Consider the following 27011-nt stretch of genomic DNA (forward strand, 5'->3'; position numbering starts at 1 on the left):
CAATTTACAAATGATAATCGGATGAGGGTCTAGGCTGCCATTTACTTTTGATGATATTAAAAGCTAGGTTCTTAAAGAAAATGCTAGCATAAATACCTAAACTACATAAAATAAACCTTTTATGAAACATTTACTACATGTAATTTGATGCCATATGTACTAATCATTCTTATGTGTTTATTAAACTGGGACCCCAAAGGACCCATTTTTGGCATTATGTCCTGGACCTAGAGTTAATCCACGTTTTTAAAGGAAAATAAATTGTTTCTTCACAAACATTCGCTAATTCATACTTCTCCTTAATCTGACTGTCTTTCTCAATCACTTTAACTTAATGACACATTTCTCACATAGTTACCATACAAATAACCTAATATATTAAATCATAATTTATGCTGAGTAAACGTTCAAATTCCAAAGATTCTGAAAAGGGGAACGGGCTGATTGAAATTTCCGTGGGTCATAAGACTTCGGCAATTTGTTTGTGAGCCTGATACCAAACTTCAACGTTAACCAAAGCGTGTAGCAGCAATCATCCACGTGAAAACTAACGTGAAATACCACTGCACTTCCCATGCTGTTATAGTTTAGCAAGTGATGACATGACTAATTCAGCCAGTAAGAAAATGTAATGAAAATACTAGTTTGGAACACAATGTGCTGAGATCTTTTAGGCTTTTGTTTCTTCAAAGGTCAACAGACTTTACTCTTTGAAATACGAGATATGCAAAATAATGTAACATTTGGAATTTGAAACCTCACCCTTGACTTATCTGTTTTTTCCACTGCAAATTCTAATAGAAAGCCAACAAAATCAATGATTCTTGTCACTCCCAATATCCCTGGCACCACCACACCACCCATAATGAAAAAAGCTTTAAAAAGGGGGTAATAATTTACTGACTGAAGTTTATTTTTAGACAAATAGTTTTGGATGTACATTTATAAAATGGATATCGTTTTCGGTGAGATGAAATCCTAAAATGGATCATCTCCATTGAAGGACACGTGAGACAATATGGGAAGACATGTTATATAGAAAGAGGTCTATAGATCTCACTTCTGGATTTAAGTAAACTAGGCAGCTAAGAGGATAACTAACATCCTTGGATGATGGCTTGGACTTGTACTAATACACATCTATCTCATACTGATGCTATTAGAAATACAGATCTTTTAAAATCTCTTTCTTCCGAATTTTAATGTGTAAATGAGTCATTAAAATATTGACTTCCAGTAAGATTCTGCTTTATATTATATACAATCATATTAGTAAGCATATTGGTTTGCACTGTAAAGGTTCGCAATAAATATAAGTCAGCTAAATATACCCTTCTTGGATTTAAGAAAATTTCACACCATAAAAGGACCTTATATGCTTTTGAATTTTAAAACAAGCTTTTCATTTTATAAATTAAAACGCTCAGGCAGAAAGAAGTACAGAGATTTGCCCAAGCACATATACACACATAAGACTAAATACTGATACCCACTTTAATACAGTGAAGAATATAATGGAATGTTAAGAGCATGTACCTGAAAGTTCCCTAAAACATGGGTTGTTAAAGCTTGACTCTGCCACTTACTAGCTGCTGGTGAGGGTATATGTATATTTCTGAAGTCGCCCCTCCCACAAAAAAGAAAGTTGCTAACATTCTGGCCCACCCATTTTCTTTTGCTCCCTCCCAATATGAGCTATATATTTTTTTTAATTGAGATATAACTGACATACAACATTTTGTACGCTTAAGGTGTACAAATTGTCGATTTGATACATTTATGAACTGTAATATGATGAGCTCCGTTTTCTTACCCTGACACAGGAAGGGCAGACAGGCACCATTCCAACAATGATGAGTTCACATTAGAGAATAGAAAAGGGATCGCTCTCCTCAAATATATTTGCTAGAATTGGTGTGATAGCACATGGGCACAACACTGTTTCTAGGTTTCCAAATGTTGTGAGAGAAATGAGGGAATGCTCTGCTCTGTATTAACAGAGAAGAAATGATATTGAAGTCAGTGAGTGTCAGACTTTTGTCATGGGAATGTTCACGGCAGATAGTCTCTACCTGTGAAACTGAAGTAGAACACAGTAGAGTCAGCGTGAACAAAAAGCCCAGGGTGGGTCCTTAAGGTCATGACCTCATGTCACAGCTTACCCTGCAGGGGAACCCAGCCTTCCCTGAAAGAGTTCCTGTCCTCATGCAGTTGTGATGTCAAGATGAAGTCTTTATGCTTTTCAAAGAGCAGTGGCAGTCCAAAATAAAAGGAAGGAAGTGGAAGGCTTGTTCCCATAGATAAAAGGGGGAAAAAAGACTAATAAGGAGCAGATCAAGTAAGATTTAACTGCCTATGTTAAAATATGCCCGACAATCATCTAAAAGACTATTCCAACCATTTCTAGATGCAGCAGATGTGTCAGGTAAAGGTGTTAGGAAAGGACAAAATCTTTGTTCAAATAATTTTCACTGTTCTCCAAAGTATAATTTAAGTATAAATTTGTAGGTTGTTTTCTTTGCCTATTTTTGGTGGATTGAGTGAAAGTTTTAGCTTTAAATAGTGGCAGGGTATAAAGGACTATATTAGGTATAAAAAATGAAGAATGCTGGGTACATGTGAATTGGGTAAGACCTAGAGGTGAGGTCATTTGGATTGGCATTTTGCTGAGCAAAAGAGCGATAGATAGCAACCCCAGTTTTGTTGTATAATTCAGAATTATTAAAGCACTTAGTTCTAGGATGGAGTCATTTACATCCTTTCTGATGAGAGTTGTAAACCAGATTGTTAAAAACCCAGCACTGAGAAACAGTCCCATTTGTATATCATGTTTCTTAAATGCAGGTACATCTGAAGGGAATATTGAAACTTCTATTTACAACTGTTATCTGTCTCCCTGTCAGTGCAAAGCATGAGTGTGGATGATTTAAGAGCATTAATCCTAAAAGCCACTGGGATGATTTCCCTGAGATAAAACAGTAACAACAACAACAAATCAGGGTACGGTCAATAATTTTCCTACTGCTGCTAACACTCTCGTGGCAGCTCTTTCCACCAAATCACACAGTGGCCTCACCACCTCCCTTCAGCATTCAGTGCCAGGCCCTAAAACCTGGTGAGACACTCACATCCATACCAAGTTGGTTCATGGACAACAGCAAAAAGACGACATTTTTAAATTGCAGTGAGGAGGTGCCAACATGACCATAAAAGTAGGATCATAATCTTCCTTGATTTCTGCAACCACTGTTCATTTTTATATAATTATATTTTAAAGCACTATGTCACACTGAGCTCACAGCCCACTGAAGCTCCTAGATGTATTTCAGATAAAGTTTTGAGAAATCAGTCTTTTCAACCTAATCATGAAATAATTTGGTTTAGCTAAATTGCAAGACTTATTTATCCCTGTTGAAGTTTAATTCAGACTGTCAAGATAATCTGTCTTTCTACTTATTACCTATCCTCTCTCGCATGTATGCCTTCTGTAGAACATGCCAGGTATTCTTCCCCAAAATAAAAATGTTGAAGATACATAGGCAGGGAAAGGCACTACTGAAAATGAGTTTTCATTCACCTCTAATTCCACCTAACACTTTTACAGTTAGTACCTAGAGATGTCATGAAGAAATTTGCCAGACTTCTCGCTAAAGATCTAGTGAACTACTTTTGCACTCCAAATATTACAGAAATACATAATTTTAACAATGAAAAGGGAAGATATCTATCTTTATTATCTATTTTCATTGGCTCCGAATGAATAGTATCATAAGCTGCCCACTTTTTGATATTTTTGCCAACAAAAATATCAAAAGTTTCAAATTTTAATAGATTCAGAATTTCTTCAGAGACAGTATTTTCCCCCAATGGTCCCTTATTTTCTTCCTTGGATTTTCACAAATTAGTACAATGACCTTAAGGTATATGTGAAGTGACTTGAGATACATTTTCATTCTAAATAAACTTTGCAAGAGAAATACTCTTTAAATGTTAAATGACTAAATTAGAGCAAATTTCTTACCACCATCCCCCACACCCAAAATTCAAATTCCACGTATCAAGCAGAGTTTCACCATTTCATATCTGAGGCACACACAAACACAGGTTTGTACCACTACTGGCGGTATACAGCAGGCTTTTGCCCTTGCTAAGTTATGTAAATGTTATTTCAGGTGTTCAGGAAGCAGGTGTGTTCGTTCAATCAAAAGAAAAAATATGACTGTTTCTTTAATAGTCAATTAACAATAAGCAGGATTATTTAACGGTTATTTCATAAAATAACATTGCCATGGAAATACATTAAAATAAACATTCTCAACTTAAAGTCCTGACGTTTTCTGAAAAAAAATATAGCAATAGCTATTGGTCTAGGCTTAAGTCTAAATAGAGCCTTGTATTTGGGCTTGTGCAGTCGTCGGGCAAAAGAAATCCTTGTCATAAGCAACCATTATTTCCATATTAGTTCTACAAGAATAAATCCTATGGTCCTCTGCTAACAGCCCTTACTTATTCATCAGCCAGGCCTGCCTCGTACCACACCTCCTTCTCTCCTGGAACCCCCAACATATCAGCACTCAATTAGGCAACTATGCCTAATGTAATGTATTATAATTAACTGTAATGTGTTGAGGGGAATTATCTTGATTTCAGTTGACATTTCAAGATGCCTTAAAAGGAGACGCCTTTTTTTCACTAACAGTCAGGAAAGCTAAGTCATTTTTGAGGGTCAGCTTTTTACTGTTTGATCTTGGAGCAGTCATTTCTCTTATCCTCAAAAGCCTAATCTGAAAATCAAGATGATTGATCCAAGGTCCTTTTCAGAAGTTGTGGTTTAAGAAATAAAACACACATAAAATGATAAGTCTTTATTACTGCCACAGCATTTAATGTTTGCTTCCACTGAAAGTCTAAATATGATATATATAAAACTAAACTAGATTACATAATTTCTTTTTATATCTGATGATTTGTGATATCAATATATAAAAATTAAAATGAAACGTTTTTTTAAAAATTTAATTAATTAATTTATTTTTGGCTGCGTTTGGTCTTCGTTACCAGGCGCAGGCTTTCTCTAGTTGCGGCGAGTGGGGGCTACTCTTCATTGCAGTGCGCGGGCTTCTCCTTGTGGTGGCTTCTCTTGTTGCAGAGCACAGGCTCTAGGAGCGCGGGCTTCAGTAGTTGTGGCACGCGGGCTCAGTAGTTGTGGCTCGCGGGCTCTAGAGCGCAGACTCAGTAGTTGTGGCGCACGGGCTTAGTTGCTCCGTGGCATGTGAGATCTTCCCAGACCAGGGTTTGAACCCGTGTCCCCTGCATTGGCAGGTGGATTCTTAACCACTGCGCCACCAGGGGAGGCCAAAATGAAAGGTTTTAAAATTAAAAATAGGAGGAAATTTATAAATAAACAACAAGATCCTACTGTATAGCTCACGGAACTATATTCAATATCCTGGGATAAACCATATGGAAAAGAATATTTTAAAAATCTATAAATGTATATAACTCAGTCAATTTGCTGTACAGCAGAAATTAATATGGCATTGTAAATCAACTATACTTCAATACAAAAAGTTTTTTAATTTTTAAAAAAAGGATATTTAGCAAAGCTCAAATTTTTAAAAAATGGTTCTTTTATTTTCAATTTTTTTACATTGAACATAACTGTTATTAACATTTTTAAATTTCAACTTTATGGAAGTTATAATTGACGTATACAGTTGTAACATATTTAAAGTGTACATAGTGATGATATATGTATACACTGTGGAAGGATTCTCCCCATCTAGTTAACACATCCATCACTTCACATATTAATCTTTTTTTTTTTTTTGGTGAGAACATTTAAGTTCTACTCTCTTAGCAAATTTCAATTATACAATACAGTGTTATCAATCATAGTCATCATGTTTTACATTAGATCCTCAGCCCTTATTTATCTTATAGCTGAAAGTTTGTGCATTTTTACCAAACTCTCCCCATTTCCCCCTGGCCCCCAGCCCCTGGCAACCACTTTCCTACTCTCTGTTTCTATGAATTTGACTTTTTTTCTTTTTTAGATTCCACACATAAGTGATACCATACAGTATTTGTCTTTCTCTGTCTTACTTATTTTGCTTAGCATAATACCCTCAAGGTTCATCCATGTTGTCACAAACGACAAGATTTCCTTCTTTCTCACGGTTGAATAAATATTCCATTGTGTAAATATACCGCATCTTTATCCATTCGTCAGTTGGTGGACACATAAGTTGTTTCCATACCTTGACTATTGTGAATAATGCTGCAGTGAACATGGGAGTGTAGATATCTCTTCAATATTCTGTTTTCATTTCCTTTGGATTTATACCCTGAAGTGGGATTGCTGGATCACATGATAGTTCTATTTTTAATTTTCTGAGGAACCTCCATATTTTTTCCCATAGTACCTGTACCAATTTATTCCCACCAACAGCGCACAAGGGTTTCCTTTTCCCCACATTTTCACCAGCAATTGTTATCTCTTGTCTTTTTGATAATAGCCATTCTAACAGGTGTGAAGTGAAATCTCACTGTGGTTTTGATTTGCATTCCCCTGATGATTAGTAATGTTATGCACTTTTTCATGTACCTGTTGGCCACTGCATGTCCTTCTTTGGAAAAACGTCTGTTCAGTTCCTCCGCCCGTTTTTAAATCAATTCGGTTTTTTGAGTTTTGTTTTATTTTAGTTTGGTTTTTGGCTTTTTGCAGTTGAGTTGTATGAGTTCTTTAAATATTTTGGATATCAACCTTTTATCGGATATACGACTTACAGATATTGTCTCCCATTCTGCAGGTTGTCTTTTCCTTTTGTGACGATATCCTTTGCTGTGCAGAAGTTTTTCGTTTGATTTACTCTTACTGGCTTATTTTTGCTTTTGTCGCCTTGCTTTTGTTGTCAAATACAAAAAATCATTGCCAAGACCAAAGTCAAGCTTATGCCTTATGTTTTCTTCTGGGAGTTTTATGGTTTTAGGTCTTACATTCATGTCTTTAGTCCACTTTGAGTTGATTTTTGTATATGGTATAAGATAGCGGTCCAGTTTCATTCTTTTGCATGTGGCTGGCCAGTTTTCCCAGCACCACTGAAGAGACTATCCTTTGCCCATCGTATATTCTTGGCTCCTTTGTCATAAATTAATTGACCATATTTGCATGGGTTTATTTCTGGGCTCTCTATTCTGTTCCATTTGTCTATGTGTCTGTTTTTATGCCAATGCCATATTTTTTTTTCTATAGCTTTGTAATATAGTTTGAAATCAGGAAGTGTGATGCCTCTAGTTTTTTTTTTTTGCGATACGCGGGCCTCTCACTGTTGCGGCCTCTCCCGTTGCGGAGCACAGGCTCCGGACGCGCAGGCTCAGCGGCCATGGCTCACGGGCCCAGCTGCTCTGCGGCATGTGGGATCTTCCTGGACCGGGGCGCGAACCCGTGTCCCCTGCATCGGCAGGCAGACTCTCAACCACTGCACCACCAGGGAAGCCCGATGCCTCTAGTTTTATTCTTCTTTCTCAAGATTGCTTTGGCTATTCATTTGGTTTTTTGTGATTTCACACAAATTTTAGAACTGTTTTTCCTATTTCTGTGAAAAATGCCATTGGAATTTTGGTAGGGATTGCACTGAATCTGTAGATTGTTTTGGGTAGTATGGACATTTTAACACTATTCTTCCAATCCATGAGCCTGAAATAGCTTTCCATTTATTTATCTCTTCTTCCATTTCTTCCTTTTCTTCCATCAATGTCTTACAGTTTTTAGTGTACGGATCTTTCACCTCCTTGGTTTCATTTATTCCTATGTATTTTGTTCTTTTTGATGCATTTTTAAATGGGATTATTTTCTTAATTTCTCTTTCTGATATTTTGTTATTAGTGTATAGAAAAGCAACTGATTTTTGCACATTGATTTTGTATCCTGCAACTTTACTTAATTCGTTTATTAGTTCTAACCATTTTTTGGTGGAATGTTTAGGGTTTTCTATATGTAATATCATGTCATCTGCAAATAGAGACAGTTTTACTTCTTCCAAATCAGAAAGAAAGAAGTACACTTTTTTTTTCAAAGATCAAAGATTTGCTCCTCAAAGTAGAAATTTATGGTACTCTCTGCAATGGTGGAAAGCAGGGGAGATACTTTCACTTACTGAACTAAACAGGAATGGCTGTCATCAGGATGCTATCACTCTGCAATCTGCCACACAATTCTTTATGTGACATTTTACAGACATTTCTTTCCTCCACCCATCACCTTGGGTTATAAGCTGCCAAAGGTAATGGAAAGTCTTTTTTTAAAGGCTAATTGTCACGACCTTTAAGTGTCACTTTCCCTTAGGTTCAATAGCAATGACGTAGCTGGCATAGGAGGCAAGTGTCTGATTGAACCATTTCTTTAGGTCTGTCTCCTCTTATTCACTGCAGTGGTGGTGGGGCAGGGGGAGAACTTTGCTAAAAGAAGGCTCTGTTTAAGGAGGAAAGAAAAGCTGCCTGGAAAGCAGAATTCCTTTTCAATTCCAGTATGTTGCTAAGTTGGGCATGGAATAATTGAGTAATGGGAAAATACATACAAATAAACCTTACGAACTGTGGTGGCTTAGTTTAATTTAAAGCAATAAAATATAGTCTGTGTGTTTTCAGGAAAGTCTAGATTATACTCTTATGACTCAATCAAAGATAAAAGTCTGTCTCAAAATATTCAAAATATTGGTGACTGGGCATGACGCCAGTTATCCAGTTCGGGGATGGTTTGCTGCATTGCGGGGAGGGGTTTGATCTTGCTGCTGTTGCTACTGCCGAAGATGATAATGATGTTGCTATAAATCATTTAGATGGCTGGAAATGGGCAAAACTGGACTTGAATCCAGGTGCACTTGACTTCAAGACCTATCCTTCCAACACTATTCAGTTCACCTGTAACATGTATTTCTATAGTCTAATTCTTTCTATGTTTCTTTGACGATGTGCCTGACTCACCAGATCCACATTAAGGTTCTGGTTTATTTTCATTAGGAATACACGGCTTTTGACTTATAGAATAGAAACCAATGGAAATTTTCTAGTACAGTACTATCAAGTTGATCAATAATTTTGTCTTAGAAAAAAATGCATTTGTAAGTACTTAGATGTATCCTATAATCATCCTTAAGTATTGCAGTATAAAAGTAAAAGATACCATGACAGCAGGATACTAGAGCAATATTAAATCACATGACAATTTAGTGCAAAAAGAAACCAGTATTCTTTTATAATTAAAAAAGAGAGTAAATCACAGACTTTGAGGCTTTGAAATAGCATCAGAAAGAAAATTATCTACCAGGATTGACTTCTAACTAGTATACATTTTACAGAAAATCTGCACGCATTTTGACTAGCTTGCATTGTAAAGTCTCAGAAAGAAAATTGCTAGTTTCCTTGAAAAACATATGGTGCTCTTGAGGAAATTTTTCCAGGTATCATGAAATTTGGTATAATTAAAAAGAACACTTTGCATTTTTTATGAAAATTGTCAATGGCCTCGCGTCCTTTCACTCATCACTATTCACAGTAATGATTTTGCCTTATTCCTAGAAATGATGTTATTTGTGTTCTGATCCCAGCACTCACATATAGATGCTGTGGATGATTTGGCTTCTGAATACTAAGGACCCATCTTCAGGCACCATTAGCTCAGGAATGTTGGGAGGGATTTAAGTTCTTATGTGGAGGCTGCCCTCATTAGTGACTGAGATGATTTGTACCACCCACTCAGAGGCAAAGGAGTCCCTGAGTTGACGTCATATACCGGCTGTCAACGCAGAGAAACCATTCAGAAAAGGGGGAGATGTGGATTCTCATTTTTCTAAGCTCAGGGACTGTAAAGGACATAATAAACTACTTAGGGTATTTCCTGTGAACATTTCAAAGCAGCACATTAATATATTAGAAAAGATAACTAAAGATAAATGTCAACAGCCTAAATTAAGTTATTTGGCTATAACTGAAAAGTGAAATCATTGGGCATTTATGAATACGGCTAACCCTACCACAGAGAGAGAAAGGATTTGACCACTCAGGGTAGTTTATGCAGAAAGAGTGGTACATATACCATTTCAAAGTAAATTCAGGCTAAAATCTGGTGCATAAAATTAATATGCACCGTACTTTTATTCTTGTGTTTAAAATACCTCTAAGAAATCTAACATCCCTCAATGTTTTCCCACCACTTTGACTATCTGTGAGTCCTTTTTTCTGAATGATATATGAACTGTGAATAGAACAATTTTAAAATAACCTAGCAATTTACTGGATTAAAATTATTCCATGGAAAATCTTTTGGGCTCCAATCTTAAACTCCTCACATTAGCCGAGCTAAAATGTAGTCCTATAGTTGTATGGCTGGCCTTGGTGCTTAAAATCGAGTCTACAAAAACAAAATGACTAACACGGAACTCTTGGCCAGAATTGAGGAGGGAATTTGCCTCTGGTCCTCTTCAGAATGGGATGCCTCATAAGCAAAAGATTTCAAGCAGAATTACAAGATTATGGGCACAAAGTCATGTTGGTGCCCATGAATGAACAATCAAACATCTTGGGATCCTCATTCAAAACTTAAATTACCCAACCTGTTGTCATACGAATGTTGGAAATAAAGCCGACTCTGATCCATAAAAAAAAAAAAAAAGAGATATCTGATCACTGAAATTCAAGCAGAATTAAAAGACCATAGCCACCAAATCATGTCTTATCCATGCATGAACAACAAGCACAATCTACTGCCAATGCATATTGGGAAAGAACCCTACTCTGACCTGTGAGAAAAACAAATCCATTGCTATACACAAATTGGATACATATAATGTTGCCTTTTATTTAAAAACTTCAGCAAGAACTGAACTTAAGTAAATACATCTCTGCTCCACCTGTTGAATACCATTTTGATACTCTAATGTACAGATAGTTTCTGCTCTCTGGATCCTCTGCTGAGGTTCAAGGTAGTCTGCATTTTATGGTCAGTTTTCATAGTCTTGGACCTGGTTCAATTCCAATTTAAGAGAATACTTGAAATACTGTCTCTCCTAGTAGCATGCAAACACTCCAGGAATTTGATGCTTTCCAGAATAATCTGTGCTTGTTATGTAAGTACAATCAAAGACACTTTTTCAGAACAGAACAAAAGAGATTAGATTCGCTTTAGTTCAAACTGTCTAAAGAGAGTTCTCAGTTGTGGACTTGTTAATGGCTTTAGTACAAATAATGGAAATAGAATCATGCATTTTTATTAGTCACCCAAGAAGCCTTCGGTTTCGGGTTCTTCTGCAGAGCTCAATCACTGTGGCTTTTCTTTTAAAACTTGGAAAATGTCTTGCCTGATTAGGAAGTTAGTCATTTCACATTTTGACATCTAAAACAATGCGAAGCTAAAAAACCTCACGTGTTACATTTATAAGTAACAGGATACATCACTTTAAAGATGAAAAGCTCAAGGATTTGTGGCGCCTTTCTTTGTTCCTGTTAATCCAATTTTACTTTTTTCAGTGTCAGATATTTTGTAAATATCGGCATTTGAATTCAAACAACAAATGCTGATTATTAGTTCCCTAACTTGGTATAAAAACATTATTAGAGTAGTAGGTTTTGTGTTCTGAGAGTTAACTTTCCTTCTGTTTGATGGTTTCTTTATCAATCAGTATTGTTCCAGCTCAAACACTGTCTTTGTCATTCAGTTTTAAAACTTAAAACAGTTTTAAACGTCAAGTGTTTTGAAAAGGAGTGATAAATAGAATTTGGGAAATGTCTTTACAGTCCTCATTTTTCTGGAGACTTGTTTATTCCTTCTTGTTTTAGCAGTTGCCTCAGCCGTGGTCACAGACATCCCCCGAGGCTTTACTTTTCCATTTATTTTGTCCATTTAAGGTTAACGTATTAGGAGTTTTGCTCCTGAGACATTAAAATAAATACATCTGATGGAGTTTTCTCAAGGCTCCTGCACTGACCACTGCCTTCTTCCCTGACTTCATTGGCATCCCTTCAATCCAGGCGGTATTAAGGCTACCAAGTAGGCTACATTAAGGTATTAAGGCTACATACTTAGCTATGTACCACATTTATTTTTGTATTCTGAAAAAGAAAATAGAAATGTGCCTCTTTATTTATACCAGCTGAAAAATAAGAGATAAAACTCATCATAATAAAGTTTCCTTCATTCTCTATTTAATGTCAATTGGCCTGTGAAATTTTACCGTAAAATTCAGTGTAACATTGTGGTAATTCTCTCAGTCCTAGATGTGGCAACCGTACACATTACTCCTGCCCTGCTTCTCCTACACTGCTGCAGTGTCCTTCCAGGGTGGATGGGCAAGAATGTGACACTATACACAATCAGGTGATACCAAAACACTACATAATGAGGATGTCATGTGTGTTGTTTTCAGTTTATAGCTCTAAAATATAAATTGGGATGAACATCAGTACTGTGATTTTATCCATTCTATATGCTCATTGTTTTAGTATTTATTGAGTACCGGGTATTAGTAATTCAATCTAGGTGTAAAAAAGATAAAATCCTTCTCTTCTTGGTTCATATATACATCTCATATCATTTATGTGTATTTTTTTCCATGCTATTTTATTTCCCCATTTCTCCCCCTACCCTGGGGTAGAAGGTATCATTATAATTAGCTGGTGTTCACATTTAAAAATTTTTGTAGGTTTAAATAACTTTTTTCCAGTTTATTGAGATATAATTGACATACAGCACTTGTATAAGTTTAAGGTAAACAGCATAATGATTCGACTTACATACATCGTGAAATGATGACCAAAATAAGTTAGTGAACATCCATCATCTCATAGAGATACAAAATTAAAGAAACAGAAAATAATATATTTTTCAATGTGATGATATATCTTAGGATTTTCTCTCAACAGCTTTCATATATAACATAAAGCAGTGTTAATTATATTTATCATGTTGTACATTACATCCCTAGTACTTATTTATCTTGTAACTGGAAGTTTGTACTTTTTGACTTCCTTCATCCAATTCCCCCTCCCCCTACTCCCTGCCTCTGGCAACCACAAATCTGATCTCTTTTTCTATGAGTCTGTTTGTTCATTTGTTTGTTTTTGAGGTATAGGTGACCTACAACACTATGTCAGTTTCTGTTACACAAAATAGTGATTCGATATTTCTATACATTTCAAAATGATCATGACATTAAGTCTAGTTACTATCTGTCACCATACAAAGATATTACATAATTATTAACTATATTCCCCACACTGTACATTTCATACCTGTGACATCTTTACTTTGCAGCTTGGCAGTCTGTACCTCTGAATCTTCCTCACCTATTTCTCTCTTCCCCCAACCCCCCTCCCCTTTGACAACCACCTGTTTGTTCTCTGTATCTGTGATTGTTTCTGTTTTGTTATGTTTGCTCATTTGTTTTGGTTTTTTAAATTATTAAAAAAAAATTATTTTTTGGCCATGTTGCACAGCTTGTGGGATCTTAGTTCCCTGACCAGAGACTGAACCCATGCCCTTGGCAGTGAAAGTGCAGAGTCCTAACCATGGACCACCAGGGAATTCCCTGTTTTGTTTTTTAGATTCCACATATAAGTGAAATCATACAGTATTTGTGTCTCTCTGCCTGACTTACTTCACTTATACCCTCTAGTTCCACCCACGTTGCCACAAATGGCAAGATTTCATTCTTTTTTATGGCTGAGTAATATTGCATTGTACATATATACCACATCTTCTTTATCTATTAATGTATGGATGGGTGCTTGGTTGGCTTCCATAACTTAGCTATTGTAAATAATGCTGCAACGAACGTAGGAGTGTGTATATCTTTACTAGTGCTTTTGTTTTCTTTGGATAAATACCCTGGAGTGGAATTGCTGGATCTTACGGTAGTTCTATTTTTAATTTTCTGAGGAATCTCCATACTCTTTTCCATAGTGGCTGCAACACTTTACATTCTCACCAATACTGCAGGAGGGTATACTCTTTTCTCCACATCCTTGCCAGCACTTGTTATTTGTTGTCTTTTTGATAATAATTATTCTGACAGGTGTGAGGTGATGTCTCACTGTGGTTCTGATTTGCATTTGCCTGATGATTAGTGATGTTGAGCATCTTTTCACGTGCCTGTTGGCCATCTGTATGTCTTCTTTGGAAAAATGCCTATTCAAATCCTCTGCCCGTTCTTAATTGGGTTGTTTGATTTTTTTTGATGTTAAGTTGTATGAATTCTTTGTATATTTTGGATATTAACCCCTCATCAGATAAATTGTTTGCAAATATCTTCTCCCATTTGGTAGGCGGTCTTTATGTTTTGTTGATAGTTTCCTTTGCTGTGCAAAAGCTTTTGGTTTGATGTAGTCCCATTTGTTTATTTTTGCTTTTGTTTCCCTTGCCTGAGGAGACATATCCAAAAAAAATATTATGAAGGCCAGTGTCAAAGAGCATACTGCCTCTATTTTCTTCTAGAAGTGTTATGGTTTCAGGTCTTACATTTAAGTCTTTAATCCATTTTGAATTTATTGTTGTGCATGGTGTGAGCAAGTAGTCCAGTCTGATTCTTTTGATGTAGCTGTCCAGTCTTCCCAATTGAATACTTTAATTTTATTATTAGAATTTCACATTAGTACGAAATAGAACCAGGCTTTCTATAAGAGGTGAACTTTGATGGCCATGTTGAAAGAAAATGATGAATGATGACTAGAGCAGAACATATGAGGACCGGAGAAATGGTCAGAAAAGAGGACAGGGCCAGAACCCTGACAGGCAAACACAAGAAAGCCAGGAAGCTCATTTGGTGCTCTTTTTAGAGAATGAAGAAAAACTTATTTACTGAAGGTCTTTCTTGACAGGTCATGACAGGTGATTTCATTTCAACCCTATCCCTACTCATCCATGAGGTACAGATAAAAATTGTTTTAACTATCGGATGTTAGAGTGCTAACGCACATGGAAACTGAACGTGTGGTGCAGGGGAAGTTCACGTTCATTAACAACAGGCCCTACTCAGGAGCCAAGGCAAAGTGGCCAGGGTTAACCATCTTTCAGAGAGCTCTTCCTCTTAAAAGAACTGCTTCCTGAAGAGCCTATCCTTTCTCTTTGGTTGTAGGGTATGGATAAATAAGAAACTCCAAAAATGGGCTAAGAGAATACGCCAGGGAAAGGACTAAGTCATCTCACACGTCAAGAAATAATACAAATATTAAAAAATGTTTTTCTACAACAAGCACCATTTTCCCAACCATTTCTAATGAATTAATCTCAGTTGTTGTACAGCAAACACTTCAATGGGAAAAACCACCATATCGGATACTGAAACAGAAGTGGGTTTTGTAGTAATCATTTATTTCTTGCATCTTTGTAAAAATATATGAATCTTATCTTCTTTGACTATTTGCTCAACATACATATTAAATACATTAAACACTCCCTGGTAGTAAATTAACTCTATAACAAATTGAATATAATAAATTGAATAATGTAAGGTAATGATTTCAAAGTACCAGAGTGCTTATTAAAATTCTGGAAGAGGACGCTTAACAACCAGTGATCCTTTCTGGCTTAGAGAACAAAAACTGTTATTATAAATGTTTATGAAAGCAATTTAATTTTTAACAATGAAAACCCCATTTTCATCCATTAATAGTCACCATTAAACAAAAACATAAGTTTATGTTTAGGATAATAAGACCAATAATAATTGAAGTTTAACTTGAATAGAATTATAAATTCTGGCCACCTTATTTTTAAAAATTTTTTTTAAATTAATTTATTTTTGCGGTACGTGGGCCTCTCACCGCTGCGGCCCCTCCTGCTGCAGAGCACAGGCTTCAGACACACAGGCTCAGCGGCCATGGCTCACAGGCCCAGCCGCTCCACGGCATGTGGGATCTTCCCGGACCGGGGCACGAACCCGCGTCCCCTGCATCAGCAGGCAGACTCTCAACCACTGCGCCACCAGGGAAGCCCTGGCCACCTTATTAAACTCTAATTTAAATAAGACTAATGATCATGTGATATTAACTCACAGGTGCACCAAAACAGAACAAAAACAAAAACACTCTTTCATGATATTTTGTTCCCCATGCTAGTGAACAAATTAATACATCATTTTTTTTCTACAGGAAAACTGAAGACTTTAATAACAAACCCTCCAAGGTCAAAATGAACACAGGTATGCTGTCTCTGTTAGTTCTAAACTCTTCAGCCTTGCTCTCTAAATATCATCTTGGCCCTAAATCATTAGTTTAGCCCTCTGCTGATCCTAAATGTGATACTGAGTTTCTTAGATAGTCTAAATTCATTACTTGATTTCTTTGTTTTTGTGTTTTAATCTTATAGCTATCAAAAGTAGACTTTTCCATTTTGCTGTCTATTCTTACTCCCTTTTTCTGTAATCACATCATGACATTAACTCCTGTAAACCCTAGCAAGAGGTAGCATGCCATTCAATGCATACATTTGAAATCTCTCACTTAAAATAGGTTAAATTCATAGGCAAGTTGCTCTAGTAGAAAATATTTAAAATCCCCCGTTCTGTAAACATTTTATGTTGACAGCGACCGTAGATAGAGTGCCAAAGCTTCACAGGAAATCAGCTTAATTAATCCACAGATACAATACACCTAAAGTCTTAAGCATTATATTTTTTGATGTGGGAACAGTATCTCCAAATAGCTTAATAACAGGGATGCTCTGAACTCTTGTGCTGTATACAGATTAACTGTAAAAATGTTTGTGATACTTGCTTGATACATATGATTTTTTTCCATAATATAAGCATTTTAGCTTATATTTTCACCTTCCTCTACCCCTGAAATTTTTATATTCAGTGTTGAATAATTCTGGAAAACCACTGTCTCACTGAAATTTTGTAACTTGTATTTTAAAAATAGCTCTTCCTATCCACAAGTGATCACTGGAAAGTTCTTTTAGTGCTGTCACTCCACAGCAAAGGAGAAAGGATAGTGGAAGACATTTTTCTCATGTCAAGCTGGTTGCCTTTTTGCTGTCTCTTGTTATCAAAATGCCTCAAGGGAGGATTAACAACCACTGGTGAAAACCAATATCTAATCCCTAGATCAAGTGTAGAGACATGCGCTATTGAACATGATTCTGCGGCTGCCCCTTAGCAGAAACCTGCCGTAACCGACCTCAGATCATTCGAGGTCGGCTGGCCCCTGAAGATGCGGTCAGCCCATAGGTGTGTAGAGCACCAGGCAAGATGAGGATATTGGAAACAGTTGAAATATACAAGGAAGGCTTAGAAATCAAGAGAAATTATAACCCTGGAAATGAACCAAGAAAAGTCATTTGGACAACTGGACATGACAGAATTATACACGGGAAATGAAAGGAAAATATTATTAGGGAAAAGTGATTGAAGAAAGCAAGTAGAATAGAGAGCCCACAGCTGAGCTATGGTAAGTCATACTGTGAAACTGCAAAATCACTCCAGCAGGACGTGCACAGGAGAAAGTTGTATTTACTTATTGTTCTACAGCATTTTCCTGCAGACCTAAGTTGAACATAACTTCCCAATGTCCTTCATTTTGTGGAGTCTGATTTTCCTATTTATTATAACCCTATTATGACAGAGGTATAATATGTGATTATACTAAGTATGCCATATTCATTACAATGCATTTAGTAATTAACCTTCCCATTCATAGAATTCAGTCCATAATAACAAAGTAGGCAAATAGAAATTTGTAAGTTTGTTTAGTTCTCTAGGGTACTTGAGCCAAGTTACTGTTACAGCAGCATGAATATAACCCTCTAAACATCCTCTCATTAAAAGGAATAAGCTGGGCTTTATATGGAATGCTAATTTGCATAGATATTTTGATTATATGACTGAATGTATACATCTATGTATGCATATAAAAGATGATATTCAAACACATGCATACATAATTAATTAGAAGTGACTGGAACCCTTTGTTTAAAATGTTAAAATACTATAATGTTGCTATAAAAACATACCACTTTTGAAAATATATATAAATAATACTGTAGGAAGTTGAAAAATCATTGTCACTGTATCTCAAAATGAAGTAGAAATTAGTTCCTAAGTATCCAATAAATAAAATGGGTCTTCATTATTTAAATACCTATCAATCATTAAAGGAATATATTACTATTTCAATGTTCAGTCACTAATGTTTAAAAAAAAGATTCTTTTAAAGCAGCTCTTTGTTTTTAGTCAAATACATAATAAACGAGCCAAGGGAATTGTGATACATTTTTCATACTAAAGTATCTAAATAATGTATAAAAATATACAAAACAGCATGTTTTGTATATTTGTACTCTTGGAATTTTCGATCCACTATTTTCTAAGGAAAATCTTAGCTATGGAGGAAAGAGAATAAGACATCAAATGATTCACTGTATGTGGTCTACTCCTGTGAGTGTTTTCCAGCAGTAGAAACAGCTACTGAGAGTCTTGCCGCTGACTGGAAGAGTGTGCAGGTCATTAATGAGTGTGAAGGTAACGGTAGCATTAGGATTCTTTGGGATGATCTAAGTATGTAAGACAGCACCCTCATTTTGTGATCTTAAAGGTATCTTCAATAACTAGCAGAAAGTATCGACACAATAAGTAGAAACAGAATATAATAGATTTCTCTGTTCCAGCAATTTCACAAATGCCTCGACTTTTCAAATTAAGCTCTTTATTAACCTGTTAATAAAGACAAATTGTCCAGTCATTTTATCTAGTTCTTAGAGTTACCTAGAATACAAAAATTATTTAACCCAGAGGTTCCCACACTTTCTTGGTTTACGGTGCCAAGATAGTTCAGTAATTTTCCACCACACTCTCAAGCCAAAAGAAGTACCTAACAGTTGTATTTATTAAGTAGTTAGGTGCAAACAACTTAGTAAGTACTCATGTTCTATCAACTCGGAAGCAATCTGAAAAAATAATATACTTCAACTGAAAAGTAATCATTTGATCTCATTCTCTATAACCACAGTTACTTGTTATCGGGATGTCTGTGCGTATTGGATGCTACAAAACTTCTCAGACTTGGAATTAGATTGTACGTCACCACTCCCAGTTACTGGTCCAGGTTACTTTCACAGGGCGCTTGCTTTCCATCACAGCAATCACCAAAAACCCAGCTTTACAAAGATGTGACATCATTTACAGGAAGATAACACGACCTCTCATGTTGAAACTGGGAACTACCTCAGGACAGTGGTGTATGCAGTCTGCCTGATAGATATCGCTGTGTTTTCCTCAAAAATGTGAACTGTGTCCCCAAACCCTTGTGAATCCACTGAGGTGGGTGCTCAACAGAGTTTTGGAAACCAAAGGTTTAACCAGTGACCTTGGGTCTCCTCATTCTGAAATTTTCCCTTTGCATCTCTGCTTGCTTTCAGATGTTCAAAATTAAAAGAACTAGAAAATTAAATCTCTTAGAGAGCTTTCCATTTACACTTTCAACACCCTGGACTACTTAACCCTTTTAGACATTGAGAGCTGCTATATGCTGCATATTCAATTATATTACCTGCATTTTATCAGAAACACTCATCCCTCGTAGCTATTTTCAGTTTGCAGAAATTGCTAAAATCCTATCGGTGCCTCTCCTGAAGATACATTTTGTTGTATGTTTCTACCATTTATGTCTTTCTGTATTTGGTCTTTGATTTACTTTCGTATGTTGTTTCAAGTCATTTTTCTGTTTTAATTATTATCTGCATTATGAAATTGTTATTTTAAGCATATGTCAATATTTAAGAAATTATATTTTGACATGAGAATCATTCTATCAATTTTAAGGTCTGCTGACTTTACTACTTGTGATTTTACCAACAATTAGTCCAAATCATACTTTCAAGCACTCTTAAATTCTCTCACATCCAATAAACAAAGTGGATACACTCCTTAAGAAATAAAGAAAAATAATATATAAGACTAGCATGCAGCAGTATATATTAATTATGTTTAATATTGGTGGTTAAAGAATTCATCTTCTTGTTACAACTTTCAAAGAGAATTAAATTTAAGTTCTTTTGGTTGCAGGGGAATGAGCAAAACTATTTATTGCACATTCCAAATAAAAAGGAATGTGGGAATGGAATTGGAATCTGTTCGTAAATAGAACATTAACCTTCCAATTTTAGAAGTCTTGTTATGCTAAACTTCTCAAATCACATTAAAATAGCTGATGAATTTTCACTTATTTTGCTTCATGTTGTGATTTGCATAAGTGAAAATATATAGATCATATACATATGTTTCAAAAGTACAAAAACTAATTTTTAAAAACATGGTCATTTCAGTACTGTATATATCAACATTGTTTTTTATTTCAATTAGGCAAATTATTCCCATAACTAATAATAACCATGGGAAGACACAGTATTGCCATAACACCATTTGTTTTTCTTTATGAATCTTATGTATCAAATATATTATACCTATAAAAGCTAACAACTTTTACTTCAAGAGGTTCTTCAAGCTGTTTGCAGGAATCATAATAGCTAGAATACAGTAAAACCTATATGATGGATACAAAAGTATGTTATACTGTAGCTCTTAATCCTGAAATACAGGTTATTCATAACTCTAAAAGCTAGTTACACTGCTTGTAAATTTAATAGTTGAATTTAAATGGTATAAACAAAGTTGAATTCTATAGCTGTGTGTTATTTAAAGAAAACCCATAAAATGTTAAGTATAAAATCTGATTTTTTATTAAATCATTGGCATCTATTTCTAAGACAGACCCCTGGCTTTTTCTTCTGTTTTGTTTTGTTTTAGCTTGGGGTGGGTGTAAATTCTGCAGATGTATTCCATGGTTACTAGTTCTGACCACCTTTCTCATGGATGTCTGCCACATTTCACTGAAAATGCATGATACTGCATGTGCTTTATCCTTTGCTGTGGCCTCTGCTATATCATTTTTTTGCTTCCAGATAGCGGTGGGTGTGCTCGCAAACGTGCTGCCATGTCTGTTACATTAACATCTGTGAAGAGAGTTCAAAGTTCTCCAAACCTATTGGCTGCAGGTATAATACCACTAACTCACAGAATGTCATACTTGAATGCCTTTCTCTGACCTTTCTTTCTTTCCAGAATTATCCTGTTTGGATGATGAAAGTGGCTGTAAATACCTTTCTAATGCCCCACAAGTTCTTATTTTTCTTGTCTCAAGAATAGCTCCTATCCCTTATGACTGTTTTGCTCTAAAAATAAAAAAGCCAAAGGAAACTGATATCTTGTAGAAAACATTTTAAAAATCTAATTAAAAACAACAGTCACTTGCCAAAAATGTGTTAAGTAAATGCAAGTGTTAATAACTATTGAAGTTTTTGCATCACATGAACTAAAGGAACATAATATTTAATTAAGATAACTCACAGGTGCTTTTGTTGTTTTTTACCTAAAAATTGTTGGGGGCTGGGGACACAGAGGGTCAGGAAGTGGGATTTGCAGGAAACTGAATCTTTATTAATTTGCTTCTATACCAAAGGTTGCAAATATAATGATAGAATATTAGTTTTGAAAGAGACTTTAAACCTTCCTTTAATCCAATAAGCAGAGAACCTTCTAATATATATTTTTAAACATCTTGGTCCAATTAAAACTAACATGCACCCACAAGTATAAATATACTCTAGAAGGTAACTGGGGGTGTGATATTTCAGCATTCACTAAAGTGAGTCTCTTTATAATAAATAATCTCTCATGACTTCCACCCTGGCCTCTCTAGACCCTGAAATACACCCATATGTTTTGGTGACTGGTTAGTTGGTTGGTTGGTTTGACTGTTGGTTGGTTAGTTGAGGGTTCCTTGGTTTTTTTTTTTTTTATAATATTCATGGCTTTTGGAGCAGAAGTGGGAAAGGGATGAAGAGTGTTTAAATAATTCTAATTCTCACAGTGCATATTAGTGTCTTTTACACACATACATTTAGTCGTTAATTAAATAGTCAGGATGTCCTTAGCTTTAAAGCCACTTGATCCTAAACTACCCAGCTTCGTTGAGGGAAAAAAACAAACTTCCATGTGGAGAATCCCACTCCTGCCCACCACCTCCAATCCATAAATAGATTTCAATGTCTAAGTTTAAATACGAAGCCAGGTGGTTCCATAATATATTACATTTTTTAAAACAATGTAAATTGCATTGCAATGTATGTAGTATGATCTCATTTTGGTTTGAAAAAAATTCTCTTTATATATGTATTTGTACATGTTTGTTCATGTGTACGTGAGCACATGAAAAATGTTAGAAAAACTACAAATGTGTTTACGTTGGACACCTGAGGGAAATGAGAATGAAGAGAAATAAGAAAGTAAATAAAATGAAGTCTAGGGACATCAGGTAGTTGGAATGTGTATACCATGAATATCACTGACATTTCAGCCAAGTAAAATTCTAGCCCAAGCTACTCAGATGTGGACCATTAAGGCACATGCTAGGGAACATGGCAATGCTTCAAAAATGCCATACTGTTGTTACTTATAAAAGTAACCACAGAAAGAATACTATTAGGTTGAGCTAGAGACTGCCATTTTGGAGAGTCAAAGCTAGAAGATTAGTAATTTCATATCACTCAACTTAATATAATATATTTAATGCTTCAGAGTCAAAATATTAGAAAATGTTAAATACTTTTGGGAATATAAAATAATCTTCAGTAATAAAAGTTAGTAGTAGCTCTGGACCATTTTAAATCTCATATCACTCCCATTATATCAAATAGGAGTAAGAGTTCTAGAGAATGAGGTCCCCTCAATTTTGGATTTAATTGTTACATTAAAAATAGATCTCTTCTGTATTAATTAGACATGTAAGGTATGAGCCCCTTTTCAAAGAAGTTTTAATTACATTTTGAAGAAAGAAATCAGCCTCTTTGTATGCCCACTCACATTATATACGGTAGCCTTCATAATAAGAACGTATTTGACAGTCTTTTTTGTGAATCAAAGGAAGATTAATAAATATTTACTGCTTTAAATATTGTTAAAATAGAACAGCCTTTAAGTAGAGGCTGTTAGACTACCTCCACAAAAGAGTCTAACCTTCCCAATCTCTCCTCCCAGATGAGAGAGTCAACATGAGCTGCTAGTCATCAACTATTTGTCCACTAAATCAGCCTGTCTTTCTCTTTTGCTTTTACAAGAAGTAGAGTCCCAATGGACAATTCATGTATTGGAATCATAAAGTTGGAAAGGACCTCTAAGGATGTCAAGTCCAATGCCCGACACCAAGCCAGGAAGGCCTTGACAACTTCTCTGACAGGTGTTCCCAACCTTCTGCCAGGACGCAGGGAGTGCTCATTGTAAGAGTGAAGAGCAGTTATAGTCCTTAGTTCTCAAAGACTCTTGATTTTCACATGCAGAGCAGCCAGGGAACAATAAATCTGTCCCATTTCCTCATTCTTAAATTTTCAAAGAAGCAATGACTTCCCACTAAAGAATACTAGAAATTAAGGGCTCTGATCCCTAGAATTCTAGTTCTGTGTTTTTCACAAGTGAATGGTCATGAATAATGTTCATGCTATTGATCAAAACCATTTTCTCCATGCATTTGCCAAGTCATTTATCAACCCTTAAAAAAAAACTTTATTCTCTTTACTTGACATGGATCTAGGATTTTAATCATTAATGTAAGTTTCATTAAAATATGGTTTTGTCCTGAAGTTTTGATCCATGGCCATTTTTATCCTTTCTCATAATTCAACACACTTGTGTCTACAGTGTAAAGCAGGGCTTTTCCATAGAGCTCACCATTATTAATATCTCATATTTCCTGTAGCATAGGTACAGTTTCATTTGGAGATACTTGGGCCTGGTAAGAGGGGAAAGGGATAGACCCTAGTTGAGCCTAGAGTGACCATCCTCTGATTCTTGCACCTAATGTTTATCCCACTGAAGTTTCCATAACCTCCAATATGGTGGCCAGTAAGAAGAAACAAAACTGGCCCTCTACAAACTGTCAATTACAGGAAGTTTATTTCAAGTGTCCTTCAAGTCTGCTCAATATACCCTCCTCTTCCTCACCAAGTCTACACCTCTCACACCTCCAAGCATTTGGCTTCTATCACATCTATCCCCAGCACGTACCCTTGTTTATAAGCTCAGTTTTATCAAACCAAGAGTAAAATTAACTCCCTATTCTCAAGCAAATAATTACACTATAAGTAATAATAACTATTATTAATGCTGTTTCTCTTTTCATTGCCAAATCCCCGAATCCCAAAACTTGTTCCTTGTCCACAAACAGTATGTGGCACCCAGGTGGTTATTAAATCGCTCTCCTTGGGTGCCCCAAAGCAGACCTCTGATCACTCTGTATTGCTACACTGTGTTTGCTTTCTTTATAGAGCGTCCTCATCATCATTTAAGTGCTTGAGAATTTCAATCATTTCTGCTTCCATCAAATCCTAGAAGTAAAGTCTAATAAATATTTCATGTATAACTTTTCAAAGTTATTTTTACTTCATGGTACCCATTTTATTACTCTGATTTTGAGTTCATTGGAGATAAGTCCATACTAAATTAGCAACTATCATAAAGAATGAAGATTTATTAGTCTCCTCTAACTCACCTAAGCTGGAGTCATTCTAATGCACTCTGTACCAATTCACACTTATTTTTCTTCTTTTGATTTGGAAAGAATCTATTATAAATATTTTATCTAAAAATCAAAGTCTTGTATTTCTCAACTAATGTTTATCATTCCAAATTTATGTATTTAGATTTCAAAATAACTATTCCTTAAGCATTAGAAAGAAAACAGAGAGTCCTTTTTACACGCAACTTTCATGTTCTATTAGGCATTGAAATAACAGCAATTAATAATGGTTTCAGGGAACATGCAGAAGGAATCTAGGACCTGGACAGAAGGTTAGGCTGAATGACCCCTAAGTTCCTTTCCAAAATTAAGGCTTTATGATTCTAGGTGAAGTTGGCCATGTGTTATAATAGAGCCAAGCAACATAAATTGATTACCTAAAATTGTTCATAAGTTATAGGAGATACTTGAATGTATAATTCCAGTAAAACTGAGAGTAAACATGTCATTGAGCCACTTCCCAACTGCATTATCAAAAGCAATTTATTAGTACTGAAATGCTTCCTGCAAGACAATGGAATGTCTTGTAACAGCTCTTTCAGAATTGAAAATAAAATGACTCAAATGGCAATAAAAAGAAAATTCAAAGTCTAGAGAATAATTTGAAAATATCACATAATATGGTAGGGTATTTATACTTTCTTAAGGTAAAAAACCCCGCAAACTACAAAAAATCAATGGCATTGAAAGCTAAGGATCTGGTGGTTTGATTCACTGCTGGGAGAAGCATTCATTGTTTACAAACCATATGACCCTTTAATTTGATATTTAGAAATTCATCCAGCTTAAGCAATAATAAGATAAAATTGAATGGCTGCAATATTACTGAGGGAAAAATCAGTGTTTGATATATGTGTTAATTATATATTATAGATATTTAATGAATTACATTCTAATTGGAGTAAAAATAAATGCACAAACTTCCATTAGTTTATTTGATGTACCCAGAGTTTTAGAACTGAGATAACGTTTGCCAAAAAATACATGTAGCTCTTGGCCAGATGATCTTTACGCGACTGTTCGTTTCTTTTACCGGAGTATTCATTTCAACATTTCTTTTTCTTTTAGGGCGTGATTCTCAGTCACCGGACTCAGGTACAAAAAAAACTGTTCTGAATAACCACTACATTTGTTGTGAGTTTTTTTAAAAACATATTTATAGCCACATTGTTAATCCTACCGTAAACTTAAACTGCATATACATTTATGTATATTAAACTTTTAAGAAAGAAAGAAGAAAACTTCCATTTTGGAAATAAAAAATAAATTCTATTTAAAAAATGTTAAAAGTGAATGTAGATATTTTTGTATCCAATTTGCTTTCCCTTAATAAAAGCTTGGAGATGTTACAATGATCGAAATCAAGAGACACTGAATGGAGATGCTACATATTCCTCTCTTGCAGCAAAAGGTTTTAGAAGCGTTCGACCAAATCTACAAGAAAAAAAATCACCAGCTCAGGTAATCTTGCACACTGTTGTCTACTGTGTTATTTTAAAGCACGGCAATTAGGCCACTGCTCTACAGCCTCTTTTCTAGTAACATGCATATTTTGATATGTTTCATTTTTGATATGGTTTTGCTTTTGTATTCGTATTGACTTGTATTTACAACATGGAAGACAAGTCTTAAGTTCAAAACAGGTTTCTGAATATTTTTTCTAATTCAGCTGATAAAAGCAGGTCAGTTTCTGACATAATTTTTAGGATATTTTCTAATTCTTAAAAAACTGTCAACTGATGATTTGGATTTCAAAGTTATGAGGTCAGCAATATATTATCTACTCAATAAATATGAGTTATACAACTGCTCATTATATTAACTAAAGAAACTCTGTGTTGGAGATATTAGTAAAATTGTGTTACAGGCGTGAAAAGTGTTACCAAAACAATGTGAGTAAATACTATATATATATATATATACCTCAAGGTCTAAAAATATGCCAAGAGAACATATGTTCACTTTTAACCTAATTTCCCAGAATGTAGATGGAGACAAACTTTATAATGTATTCTCTATTCTCTATAAAACTATTTTCCTCCAGAGGGCAACTATTGATAATAAATTAAAACACATTCTAAACAAAGGAAAAAATGATCATTCAATCTGGCCATCAAAATGTATAGCATAATAAGAAGGTATCACGTTGCTTTACTTTAAGGGTAGAGTTAACACTGGTTTAATGATTAACTTTGACTTTCTCTCTATTTTTCCTTCAACATTATTTCTTTCTCCGGATGTTTTGATAATCCAGGCACCCCTTCCACCACCCAGAAAAGAGAGCTTTTGTAGCTCCTTGATAACCAGTCACACAAAGGGTGACATTTTAGACCAATTAGTAACTAACACACAAATTCCCTCCTGTACAGAGTTCTTTACTAACAAAACACCTC

At 35.3% G+C, this 27011-nt stretch overlaps 1 protein-coding gene across 12 annotated transcripts in view; it reads left to right on the top strand.

The window, feature by feature from the left end:
• SORBS2 (sorbin and SH3 domain containing 2) overlaps positions 1-27011 on the top strand; it is a 205575-nt gene that overhangs the window by 95505 nt on the left and 83059 nt on the right. For 4 of the 12 annotated variants that reach the window (XM_065899805.1, XM_065899807.1, XM_065899817.1 and 1 more), the window contains exons 1-3: positions 20983-21043; positions 25687-25713; positions 25955-26079. In XM_065899805.1, the coding sequence (XP_065755877.1) occupies positions 20983-21043; positions 25687-25713; positions 25955-26079 (213 nt within the window). Of the gene's footprint in view, positions 1-16143; positions 16194-20950; positions 21044-25686; positions 25714-25954; positions 26080-27011 lie in introns of those variants that run through there. The other 8 variants (XM_065899804.1, XM_065899808.1, XM_065899809.1 and 5 more) reach the window with 4 other exon arrangements.

This window comes from Phocoena phocoena, chromosome 21, assembly GCF_963924675.1.
Source record: "Phocoena phocoena chromosome 21, mPhoPho1.1, whole genome shotgun sequence".
NCBI lineage: Eukaryota > Metazoa > Chordata > Mammalia > Artiodactyla > Phocoenidae > Phocoena > Phocoena phocoena.